At 46.7% G+C, this 13381-nt stretch overlaps 1 protein-coding gene across 7 annotated transcripts in view; it reads right to left on the bottom strand.

Annotated features, from left to right (window-relative positions):
* EFCAB6 (EF-hand calcium binding domain 6) overlaps positions 1-13381 on the bottom strand; it is a 234292-nt gene that overhangs the window by 178061 nt on the left and 42850 nt on the right. For 5 of the 7 annotated variants that reach the window (XM_049115749.1, XM_035721765.2, XM_035721766.2 and 2 more), the window contains one exon: positions 11864-11930. The exons of the other annotated variants lie outside the window; for them this stretch is intronic. In XM_049115749.1, the coding sequence (XP_048971706.1) occupies positions 11864-11930 (67 nt within the window). The remainder of the gene's footprint in view (positions 1-11863; positions 11931-13381) is intronic. 7 annotated transcript variants of the gene reach the window in all.

Genomic DNA, 13381 nt, shown 5'->3' with positions numbered 1-13381 from the left:
AACCACACACCCATGTCAAGAAATACTGAGTAGCACTACTCTCTCCCACCCCAGCCAACTCCTCTAACCCCTTCACTGCCCTCCTTGACCAGCCTAATAGGAGCCTTGAGAGGATATAAGGTCTTCGGTAGGCAGGAGTCCAGAACCAAAAAAAGGGCCTGGACTAATGAATATTTGTTGAATGGATGAATGTATATATGTATGAATAGATGGGAGGATGGATGGATGGAAGATGGCTAGCTGGCTGGATAGATACATAAATGGGTAGATGGAGAGATGGATGGATGATGGATGCATGGATGATGGATAGATGAATAATGGATGGTTGGATGATGGGTGGATGGATGATGTATGGATAAATGAATGGATGGATGGTGATGGATGGATGGATGGATGGATGGATGGATGGAGTGACTGCAGCATTCATGGGGAAGAAGCTTTAGCAGGCTAAGGAAATTCTTGTACAGACAAGGGCAGACACCTGAAAGAAGGGATATGTAAGCATCTCATTTCCCAGTGGATTCAGTGATCCACGGTACACCTTCCAAGGAAAAGAAACTGAGAATTGGACAGAGATAGCAGAATAGAGTGGGAGGGGCAGATGAGCACAGTGTGCATGCCTACCGTTGGCAGAGATGGCATGTGTAAATTTTCAGTGGGTTAAGTGGAGACCAAAAAAGGCAGAAGGCCTGAGTTGTCCTGCTCCCAGAGGGGCTGCTCCTCAGGTGAAGGGAGCCACACAGCCTGAGGATATGCAGAGAACCACCAGGAGTAGAGCTGACCCTCCTCATCAGGGAGCCACTTAGTTCAGAGGCCCCCAAAACACGGTCCTAATAATTCCCCATGGGCTCCATAAGAGAGTAGCCTTTACATGCTGCCCAGAGAGGACACCAGTGAAGGAAGAGAAAGACACACTCCCTTTCCTCAACCCTCAGCACAGGACAAGTGCCCCAGTGAAGAAGGAGAGGAGATGGCCAACTGAGCTGGATATGAGCTCAAGGTCCGAAGCTGGATTGGCCTGTAGTAGTTTTATTTATAACTAAATGTGACCAGAAAGCCACAAGATCCGCCTATCTGATACCCTTAGGGGATGAAAAGGCAGATTTGCTAGCGCCTGCTTGAGAACAGTGAGAAGAGAAAAATCAAACTGCTTCATATTTGTATCCCACTGAGTTCAGATGGTTCAATAAACTGCTAACAGTGGCTGTTATTAGTACTCTATAGTTCTTTGTTTAAAATTCTTTTTATAGCACTTTAAGCTCCAGGAAGGAAAGCTGTGAACCCAAATAAATATGACCACCCAGACGTTAAAGGAGGTGAGAAGAGGCCCAATGTTGCCTCCCAGAAGGCCAGGATTCTCAGCCAGGCTGCAAATAATCCTTCCCTAGGCCCAGCTCCGATGTGGCCCTCCCAGACGAAGGCCAAACCTCTTCACGCCAGAGCACAACCTGCACAGTAAATTAACTTAAACTGTCCACAGTGTTATCTTACTGGCTCCTGCTAAGCGGTCTTCTGTGCAGTTCCTCCCCCAGAAGCAGCCTTCCTTGCCCAGTTTCTAGCAGAAGGGGGTGAGGACGCCATCCCCCCTCCCCCCACCTGCTTAGGGACTGAACCCCAAGGGGAGGGGGCTTCTAGCAGCCTCTAGGTCTTGGCTCTGTAGCACAATGGAGGGGTTCAGCATCCACGGCTGTCAGTCTGGCACCTTTCTGTCACCACGACTACATTCATTTTAAATTTAAGGAGTAAATTTTTTAAATGAAACCGTGAAAGAGGATTTTTCTTACAATAAACACATCAATGCTCATTTTCCTTATTATTCTACTTTTGGCTATTTCGTATAAAATCTTTAATTAAAGTTTTTCTTTGAAATTGTCATTATCAACCCAGAAGAAAGAAAGAGGGGAAAAAAAGAACAACACAGCTGTGCAGATATGAAGCGCTATTCAGGACTAAATGAACTGGAACGAAGCAAGTAGCTTGACTGTTATGTTCTTACTTTTGGCTCTGTATTCTCCATAGCACAGTCTAGCTTGTCACTTTATATCGATTCCATCTGTTTACACTCTGCAGAGTATTGGCTTCCTACCGTGAACATTTCCTATTTACCAGCTGGTAGAGATGAGCCAAACCAGATAGGAAAAAATTAGACTACATTCAGAACCCCATAAACACAAACTTTCAATTTGGGGACATGTGGGAGGAGCGGTGGCCGGGCACTGCTCACCTTTAACAAAGGCTTTGCCTCTCTGCCCGGGGCTGATGCTTCCTCTCACTGCTCTGGCGCCTGCCCCCATAGGCCCAGGATGATGCCGGTAGTTATTGAACTCATACAAATTCTGCCTTTACCAAAAACTGAACAAGCTTACATAAAAAAGACATCTAAATGAGATCCATGGAAGCAGAGAAAAAGGAGCTTAAAAAAAAAAAAAAAGCTAAATAAAGCAACGTAAAAGTCAGAGTTGCTACAAGGGAGCAAAAATCCGAAAAATCTGGCTTTGGGTTTCCTTGCAGCCAAGGTAAAGAGGGAAACTTGCTGTTACATATTCCACAGGCCATGTAAATCTCCTCCCACATGTGATTTTTATTTTCAAAAGGCTTCCCTATAACATATAAAAACTTCTAATAAATTTTAGCTGTCACTGAACTTCTGGGTCAGAAGTTTTAAGCCCTAAGTCTAAACACCAAGGCCTTTTAACATGCGCCCAAACTAGAGGAATCATTTCCTGTACCTTCTTTCTTTCTAACCCAGCCCATGCTCATAGGATGGGAGCTCCATCCCAGGCACTGCACGAGGAAAGCTGAGGTCCCTGTCGCCGTGACCCCAGACCCCTCACAGGACAGAGCTGCACACACCAGGAGGTACAAGCTCACTCCTTCCCGGGACTCCACGGTATCCCCCCAACACCTGAGGTGTTCAACACATGCAGGCTGCCCCTGGTGCTGAGTGACCTCCAAGGCCTACTACCAGATACCTCAGATTCCAGCTGGCCTCCACGACACTGCTGACAGCCATCTCCAAAACATGCCCCTCGTTGTGGGAAATCGGCAGTGAACCTCCAGCACCACCACCCTGGCCCCATGCTTTAGGGTTCACACCTGACCTTCAAATAATTCCATCTTTTTCTCCATTCTACCTTTCAAAAGTGTTCTGTCCCACCCTGCCTGGAGAAACAGACCTCTCCACAGGATGGTCACAGAGCTTGTCTCCCCATGGCCCGGGCCACATCTCCACTGCCACCGTGCCCATGTCCTCTTCTTGTGCCAGAGTGCAATCCTGAGAGCTACCCCACATCTCAATCCCCTACTCCAGCCTCACCACACTGAAATACCATCCATGGCCCAACTCAAGTGCCAGTCTCACCCGTGCCATGCAGTGTTTCCTGGCTACTCCGACTACTGTGAACTTTCCCAATGGAACTGTTTAATCAGTCGATGTTTCCTGAGGTCATGTTAACTGCCAGGATCTGTTCAAGGCACTAGTTACAACAGCGGGCAAGACAGAGAAGGCACCTGCTCCCAGGGAACATAGATCCTAGTGATAAACAAGTAAACAAAAATCTCAGGACAAAAAAAAAATATCTCAGGACATTCCCAAGTGTCAGGGAAAATAAGGAATTTTAGATAGATTAGTCAAAAAAAATCTCCATGATGAGAGCCATAAGCCAGGATGTTTGCCTGATGTGTCCTCAATGGGCAACCCAAAGCCACAGGACTCTTAACCAGAGGAGTCTGATGATATCTGACTTATACTTTGAACAGATAATTCTGGGTGTCATGTGGAAAAGAGATTGTGCGGGGCATGGGCAGGAACCGGAAAGGCAGTCCATGAGCTCCTGACAAAGCACAGGCTGGGACAACGGTGGCAGTGGATGAAGAGGTAGATGGGTTCTGGGTATGGCACATAGGACACAGCAGACGGGACTCACCGATGGACTGGATGTAGAAGCGGGGCCAGTAAGGAAACGTAGGAATCAAGGCTCATCCTAGCTCTCTGTGTGAACCACTCCATGAATGGTAGGGTAAAACCATTCACCCCAATGTGGAGCTGACCAAGGGAAGAAGGCTGCCTGCGAGGGCGAGGAGGACCATCAGAAGGTGTGGTTTGCTCTGCCGACAACAGTGAGTCCGGAGCCCAGATGGAGATGTAAGTGTGGAGGGCTTCAGCACACAGCCCTTGCTGTGGCCTCAAGCCAGGAGTGACCACATACTGTCATTTCCCCTTCCACATGACAACTCATGTCTTATCTCCTCCAAATGCAAACTCCTGCTGTTTTGAGTAATTTCTATGGCCTGGCACTATGGTAAGATCATTTTACATTGATTCTCATCAAAAATCTCAAAAAGATTGGAAAAGCTTTGCAATATTCTTTCCCCATTTCACGGCCAAGGAATTGGCCCAGAGGGACTGGCTTGCTCAGAGGCACGTGCACAGTGAGGGCTGGTGCTCGATGCACACCCAGCTGGGGAAGCCCAAGTGCACTAGCCAGTGTCCCCTATGATCTTGATGGAACTACTGAACATGTGATAAAAAAAAAAAAAAAAAAGATAAACTTAGTCTGAAATGACACAAATTCTGATATAACAGAATCTTTGCTTTGGCTTCCTGATGAAGCCTTTAGTAAATTAATAATAGAACAACCAAAAATAGGTCCTGGGGTAGAAGCATTTTTCAATATAATTTTTTTCTAAAATGCCAACTGATTATTTTGTTATGTGAAATTCTCTAGATCAAAATGTAAGCACTCCTCTTCATTTAGTTGCACACAGACATGCGAATAAGAGCTGTGACATTATTAATCACTATATTCAGTTATGATTGATAGGCTTTTCTGCAAGGAGGAAAAAGTGGCTCAGATACAATCTGTCCCAACAGCTCTACGATATGCTAATATTTTCTTCAGATGAAAGAGGAGATGTGTTCAAATACCTGCTATAATAGGCAATTAATACCAAGTGCACCAAAGTAGAGCTGATAAAAGTGGGATTAGGAGAATATTATAAATTAACCAAAAGCTTGTATGTTTTAGTAAATGGCCTCATTTTGAGTTTGACACAGTCTTTTTATTAGGCAAACAGACTGCATTCCGGTACATTCGTTCATGCTAATGTGGTGTTATAATGTTAAGGTACGTTTATGAAATGGTTGCGATTCTAATGACTATTTCTTTATTTCTCAAGCAATAATTTTTTTAATTTCTTTTTCAGGAAAACCTACCTATTTAAGAAAATGAATCTCCCCGTCACTTTTGTGCCTTCCATGCGAGGATATTACAGACCAAGTGAGCAGCTTAGTACCTCTCATTATTTACTAATTGCTTCCGAAATGACTGAGGCTGCATCTATACAATTCCAAGGCACCAGGGTAATCCCATAAAAAGTTGTATCAGATCACTTGGTGTCCAACAGACACGCTAGTCACGGCTGACTTGGTGGACCAGATGTTCTGACATCATGGTGCCCAGGCTTAAGAAAGCATCCCTGACTTGGGTGGTGACGTGGTACGAGAACAAACAGCCTGAGGCTTTGGATGTCTTTAACTGAATTAATGTCTTTTTTTTTTTTTAATGTCTTTAACTGAATTATACATTCTTGAATTCTAATCTTAAGAAGAGTTCATCTGTATGTAGGGGAGGCGGGGAAGGGTCCTGACAGTCCCACACATATTACTATGGTCTCTCGGTAATTCCCTATTCACGACTCCCAATGAGCCCCACCTCCAGTAGCAAGATGAGATTTTCTGGCACTTTACCCTCCTGCGAGGAGTTGACAAAAGATACAATGGAGTACCAAGACCAAAACTTGGTTAGCCCACCAACACGCTGAAGCTTTGCTTTGGTCCTTTCTTTTTCCTGGTAGGTTCTTCACCTGGAGAATGTGAAGAATCTAAGTCTCAGGCTCTGGCCCCTGCCACCACTGCAGAAGGAAGCTGGGGACCTGCAGGACAGGCAGGAAGTGGAAGACTGAGGATGTGGGAAGAAGTGTGAGAGGGCAGGATGTCAGGGTGAGGGAGGGAAAGAGAACTCCCAAGTGCCCACTTGAAGCAGATGCTACATAGATGATAAAAAGGACCCTGTGGTCCAAACAAAAAGTCCACTCACAGGGCACCTGGGTGGCTCCATCAGTTAAGGGTCTGCCTTCAGCTCAGGTCATGATCTTGGGGTCCTGGGATTGAGCCCCACATCAGGCTCCCTGCTCAGCAGGGAGTCTGCTTCTCCCTCTCTCTCTGCCCCTCCCCTGCTTGTGCTCTCTCTCTCTCTTTCTCTCAAATAAATAAAAAATCTTAAAAAAAAAAAAAAAGTCCACTCGTGTCCGGTAAAGGTGTGACTTCTCTGTGATGGACTGGGTCTACCTGCAGCATAACAAAGAGTCACATTTGCTGAATGCAAAGGGGGCATCAACACCTTCTGTGAAGGGCCCTCCAAGAGGCAGGATGGCACTGGTTAAGGGCAAGAACTCTGTAGCCAAACTGCCAAGGCACGAAATGCAGCCTCTGTGCTCACCGGCTGTATGCCCTTGATCAAAATGCTCACCCCCTGCTCTAGTTTCCCTCCATGTCAATGTGGGATAAGGATGGCACCTGCTTTGAGGGTGGAAATTAAATTGTTTAATACCATAAAACACCTAGAACAGCCCTTAGTAAGTGCTCTATCAGTGTTATTATTTTTTTAAGATTTTATTTATTTATTCATTAGAGACACAGGGAGAAATTGAGAGGTAGAGACACAGGCAGACGAAGAAGCAGGCTCCATGCAAGGAGCCCGATGTGGGACTCGATCCCAGGACTCCAGGATCATGCCCTGGGCAGAAGGCAGGCGCTGAACCGCTGAGCCACCCAGGATCCCCAGTGCTATTATTTAGAGAGCTAGCAAAATCCAAAAAATTACAGGGTCCACTGTCACCTTCTGCAAATTCACTCACCCCTACCCCTCCTCCTTCTAAAAAAACCCTCCATCTTTCATTTTGTTCAGCTGTCTACCCTCTGGTGGCCCGGTGCTTCAGGGCAGGGAGCCAAGCCACCACACCAGTTAGTAATCAGGGTGGCTTCAGGATACTCATGGTGACCAATGCCGTTACCAGGGATTGGTTGAAGTGTGGGACATTCTTCTCAGCTGTGAGTCAGCAGCAGTCTCCCTGTGTTTATAGAGTCATATTGGAAGAAACGGCATCTGGAAAAAAATTTGACATCACAGTACCTGAATGGTAGCAACATCCTGGTAACCAGAGAAGACATGAGTTGGCTGACCTGCACTTGTGCTGCCTTCTGACTTCTTAGGTGAGAAGAGAAGCACCATATGGTCTCAGCTAGCTGGGCTGGGGGGTTGCAATTTCTTTCAGGGCAGAGCAACCAAACACCTCCATGGCAGAGGCGGTGTGACCTGGTGGCAGGAAAAGCCTACCACAAGAGAGGTTTCAGTGGTGCCCGACAACCATCCTCATTCACTACAGATGGAGGAAGGGATTAACATTTACTGAGCATCTACTGTACACCAAGGGCTTCCTGTCTATTAGTCTCGTTCATTCCTGTAACTACCCTGACAGGTTGCTGTCTCCATGTCAGAGATGAGGAAAGTCAGAATGGCAAGAGACCTGTCCAAGGGCCCCCGTAGGAGCTGCAGAGGCTGGACTTCAGCCAGGTATGCCTCATTCCCCCTACATGCCTCTGCTTCCCTAGGACACTGTGAGAGAAGAGAACGCAAAGATCGGAGAACTCAAGGACCTCTCAAGCAGATGCCAAGTCACAGCACAGAAGAGGAGCAAAGGAAAGCTCGTATCTGGGACAGGGTGGCTCCGCGGTTTGGCACCTGCCTTCAGCCCAGGGCCTGATTCTGGAGACCCGGGATCGAGTCCCATGCCGGGCTCCCTGCATGGAGACTGCTTCTCTCTCTACCTATGTCTTTGCCTCTATCTCTCATGAATAAATAAATAAAATCTTTTTTAAAAAATTAAGAAGGCACGTATTTGTGACTAAATGAAAAGCAAGGGCCAAGGGAGTAAGAGCAAGTGAGGTGAGCACAGGACTCAGAGTGCTACTAAGGGGGACCCATGCAATGCCAACCAGGGACCGGGACCAGCTAGAGCCAGATAATGATGCTCCGAGGACTACCTGGGCTCACGGTGCTTCTCTTCTCCCACATACGGAGCCATGGATCACAATCACCAAAAGTTGGGAGAGATGGGACCCAGTCTGGCCCCCAACCCATGGCTTACAGAGAAAACGAGGCTCAGAGACCCCAAGCGTTCAAGTGGATAATGAGAGGAGATGTGAACATATGTTGGAGGGTCCAAGTGCATGTGAGGAAGGGAAGGCCAAGGAACCAGCCATCGGACCAAGTTCACTGCAGAGGGAACACAAGCACTGGGGTTTGATAGGTTTGGGGTGCCAACTGTTAATTATTTGTTGGTTTAGGAAGGCTAGACCACACATACATTTAGCAAAGTCTGGCTCCCAAAATTCAGAGACATTTGCATGCATTCTTGGCTCTAGCAAGCCATGTGGACTTATATTTAAAACAAAATAACGAGCATTCTTGCATTCCCAAACTATATAGATCACCCAGCAATGACAGCATATGTCTAAAGAGAGCCTTCCTTTAATAGCTCCCAGGTATTCATCGTCTCAGTCTCCAACACTCGTGTGTGGACCATTTGCAGGGTAATACTGGAAATACTCTACTCTGGAAATACTCTACTACGCACAGCAAACAGGTGAGTATATTTGGTTCGTTCTGTTTGTTTTGGGAGTGGGTGGGAAGGGATGAGAGTCCCTGGTATTCCTACCTTCCTTCAAAGGAAGCTGCAGTGATAATACCAGTGATAGCTGGCACTGCCCAGCTGTTCCGAGGGCTTTATGCTGGACATTTTAAGCCACCAACGGTGCTTCTGTTAACTAGGATGCAATGGGAAGTTACTCAAATAAGAGGGCTAAAAGCTGTCAGCAGAAGGGAAGAAGGGAAGGGACAGAAGCAGGGAAGGAACATGTTTTGTTTGCAGAACCAACACCCAACTAGGTGTTTCACCTGAGAGCCCCTTGTTATGTGTGTTTTGCCTGACAGCCCCTTATGTGAGCCAGTTGGAGGTGGACTGGAGTGGAGGACCTATGCAGATGCCCCCAAGTGGTCCCGAAGTTACTTTTAGCTCATTATATTACTGAGTCCCCTCCCATGGGCAGAGTTTTCCGCCATTTTGGGGGGGGGACATCCGATGTATGCACTAGCATATTGACACACTAGGTATGTGCAATTGAACCAAAAGTGCCTGTGCGAGCTCCCTGCCCCTGCCCTCAATACATGAATACAAGGAATAAAAGCTTCCTTTTTTTTTTTAAAGATTTTATTTATTTGTTCATGAGAAAAACAGAGAGGAGGGGAGCAGGCAGAAACACAGGCAGAGGGAGAAGCAGGCTCCATGCAGGGAGCCCGACATGGAACTCGATCCCGGGTTTCCAGGATCACACCCTGGGCCAAAGGCAGGCGCTCAACCGTTGAGCTACCCAGGCTGCCCAGAATAAAAGCTTCCTGTAGTAACCCCTCAGGGAGACAGTGCTTTGAGAGCTATCTCCCCGTCTCCTTACTTGTAACAGGTAATACCAACTTCTTTGCTCTCAACAAAGGCTGTGTGTTCAATTTGATGCACCCCAAGGGGTGAACCCCTTGAGTTTAGTTGTATTTCCAGGTGGGTGTTATTATCCACACTAATGGATGAAGAAACCCACTGACAAGAACTTGTAAGGCCTCCCGGCTGGTAACAAACAGAACTCCAAGATGGAAACACAGATTTAACCCGGTCCTGGTCTCATTAAAAAGAAAGTTATAGGCGGGGGCACCTGGGTGGCTTAGTGGTTGAGCGTCTGTCTGCCTTTGACTCAGGGCGTGATCCCAGGGTCATGGGACCGAGTCACATCGGGCTCCCTGTGGGGTGCTTGCTTCTCCACCTGCCTGTGTCTCTGCCTCTTTCTGTGTCTCTCCTGAATGAATAAATAAAATCTTAATAAATAAGTAAATAAATAAAAATAAAGCTACAGGCTCTCAATGGAGTCACCTGTCCTCAGCATAGCAAACCAAGACTTAATTGAAGTTTCAGCTTCTCCAGGACCGGAATTTTAAACCAATCAATCTGGAATTTGCTGGTCAGCACCAATGAGGTAATCTTGTCACGTGAGCCCTCTCGATCCACCCCCCTGCCCATGCTTAAGGAAAATGAGGTAATCCATCTAATAAGACCCCTTGTCCTCCCCCTGCTCCAGGGGAAGGTGACCTGTCCTGAAAAAAACCTTTGTTTCCTTTGTTAACAACCTCTTGCCCTGCCCTCCTCTCCCCGTAAATCCTTCCCCTTTGTACCTCCCCTCTACTTTGCTTCATGGGATGCTGCTCAATTCATGAAACTCAAAAAAGCCAACTATTAGATCTTCAAATTTGTTCAGCTGTGTTTTGTTTTGCTAACAATCCCAAGGTCAGTCTTGTCCTACTCCACCTGCCTGCCCAGAGTTGGGGACCCAGGTAGAACTGGGGCTGCAGGTGATGCTGGCCAGAACGCCTGGCAAGGAACTCCCCGCAGCCACCCCGGGATTTAGTGCTTCCTCAATCACCCTTCCCCAGCCTCTCCCCAGAAGTTGCTTCAAAGCTGCACTGGTAAGCCCACTGATTAACTCACCCCTAACCAGTGGGAGGGCCTCCCCCACGGTTAGGATGAGAGGGAGGGGCTGGGACAAAAGAGGAGTTAGGTGGAGGGAGGGCTAGCAGTGGAGTTCCCTTGTAGCTTTCCTCATGGAAGCCTTCTTGGGAATTGAGAATCCCAGCCGAGGTCCGTACACACCACACTCACTGAAATTCTGCATTATTGATCCATGACAGTGTTTATGTTGATATGATGATTGTCATAAAGGGTTGACTTTCCCGGGAGTATTTCATGATTAACACAGTTTAGGAAGAGACAAATTAAAGACGTACCATAAATAACATCAATCACATTACATATTTCTTACAGAATAACAAATGAACCACAAGAGAAGCGGCAAATAATTACACCGGGGTTCTTACTAACATATAGTGACACCAGATTTTCAGGAATATATAATGCTAAAAAAGTAGCACATTAAGACGAATTTTCTGGTGTTAATGGTATCAACCAGGAAAATTCAGACAAACATTTTGTGGATTTCTGGCTATTTTTTATTTTGAAATGTATGAAAATCTCAGAAGAGTTCAAAAAGGAAAGAAAATTTGTCACATTTCAAACCAACATATTGAATCGAGTAAATTGAATCATGATTCTCAAACTGCTCGTGTAACTGACAGGCTCAGATGCATTTTTAAAAGGGGTCTGATTCCAACCCCCAAAAGCCACGAGCATCTCCTCCCTCCCTAGCTGTGGGCGATGATGTCTAACCATAATCAGCAAGAGGGACAAGGCTATGTGCTTCTCTTCTAAACACATGTAGTAGCTTCTGTGGCTAAATTACTCAATACTTAAATATACATCACTTTGAGTTTTACTGGTTATTTTTACCGTGCTGCTTTTGATTGGCATTTACTGCTAAAAAGCAGAAGTTTTCCCTTTCTAAAGAAGATCCTTGCTTCAGTCTTAGACAAAACCAGAAAGGGCAGCCCTACTACTACTGATTTAAAGTTAATACAAAAGTGATTAATATTCCAGGACTTCTGTTGGTGTCATTCATCCAAAGAGACGCCACGGAAGTCATCTGAATACAAGCTTTCACAGGGGCTCCTTACAGGATCTATTCGTCAGACGGCTTTGACGGGAGGGCGCAGACGACAAGATGTGGCTCATTCTGCTTCATCTACCTCTCCTAACAATGACTTTTGGCGAGGGGGTGGGAGGAAGAATTTTAAAAGATCTCTATTACCTTTTCTCCTATTTGTTTTTCAAGTTCTTTTACTGTCCGACTGCAACTCATTTCATTCCCACCTCCCCTTAAAAAAAAACAAAAACTTTTTGTTAAAATGTTTTAACCAAATAAATGCTTATGTAGGATATGCAGAGATCAAGATTATAAGGATTTCTAAATTATTTTCAAATGCAAGGTATTTCTTAGGCACTGCCATCTGCCGGCACTGTGTCAAGTCCTTAGCTTCTCCATGCCTCCGTTTCCTCAACCATAAAATGAAATATAATAACATTTATTCCTCCCAGGGTAGTGTGGGAGCTGAGTAATTACAGCTGACACCTAATGAGCATGGTGAGCCCCATCTGATTTCATCCTCACGACGGTCAGGGGCCATCATCGCCCTATTTGCAGACAAGGAGTCAGGGAGACAAAGGTGCTGGGTCACACTCCACCCCTAACCCCTCCTATGTAGCACTTTGTTCTGACCTCTGAGGGGTTCCCAATCCACTCTGGAGGCACCCTTAGCCACTCTGTAAAGGACTTCCTGGTGGATGTGTGCCTATACCACCATCCTCTTGGCTCTTTTTTTTTTTTTTAGATTTTATTTATTTATTTGAGAGAGCACATGCACGTGTGTACACACACACACATACACACACACACACGCCCACGCGCGCGCGCATGCGCGCGCGCAGGCAGGGGGAGGGGCAGAAGGAGAGAGAACTTTCAGCAGATTCCCCACTGAACCTGCAGCCCAATGGAGGGCCCTATCTCATGACCCTGAGATCATGAACTGAGCCGAAACCCAGTCGGAGGCTCAACCAACTGAGCTATCCAGGCACCCTGGCTCCATCTGCTTTTAGTAACTATTTTTTATTTCATGTTATTCATATGTCTATAAACTACATCAGAGCCCCTCTTTGGAACAAGCTGGTAGACACCCACAAGGTGAGGAGCCAGGGGCGATCCACTGGAAGGAAAAGCTCTCTGGACAAAGCCAAGGGAGCACACAGTGGCATGAAGCCGAGGGGCCTGGAGCTCAGCACATCCCAGCGTCGCTACTGTCAGCTGGCCAGGGAGGCCAGAGCCTACCCAGCAGGGCAGGGGACACGGCTGAGTTCCGAGATGGAAGTGGTGGTGTGGTGCTGACCTGTGGTGGTGTGGCCATAAGGAATCTGGACTTCACACTGGGGTAAGGGGAAGCCATCAGAACATTTTAGGTAGAAATGAACTTCATTTTACACAGGGAGAAACTGAGGCTCAGAGGGTCAAGTGCCCAAGTTCGAGGCGGAAACTCACCAGGAATCCAGCCTTACGATTCTATGTTAAATGTAATATTGTTTAGGTTTTTATTGTGTATTGAATGGACACAGGACACTACTGCTAACATGTTTAGGATTTAAAGAACAGAGATCAGACAAATGCCTGTGTCCCCGCCATCAGCTGAAGAGACAGGGCAGCTGCGCTCCTGGCCCCTTTGGGAGCCCCGCACACGCCGCCCCCCCAGCCCCAGGGCAGCTCCCCAGCGCAGCCCCA

Source organism: Canis lupus, chromosome 10 (genome assembly GCF_003254725.2).
Source record: "Canis lupus dingo isolate Sandy chromosome 10, ASM325472v2, whole genome shotgun sequence".
NCBI lineage: Eukaryota > Metazoa > Chordata > Mammalia > Carnivora > Canidae > Canis > Canis lupus.
This window is presented reverse-complemented; position numbering and strand designations above follow the sequence as displayed.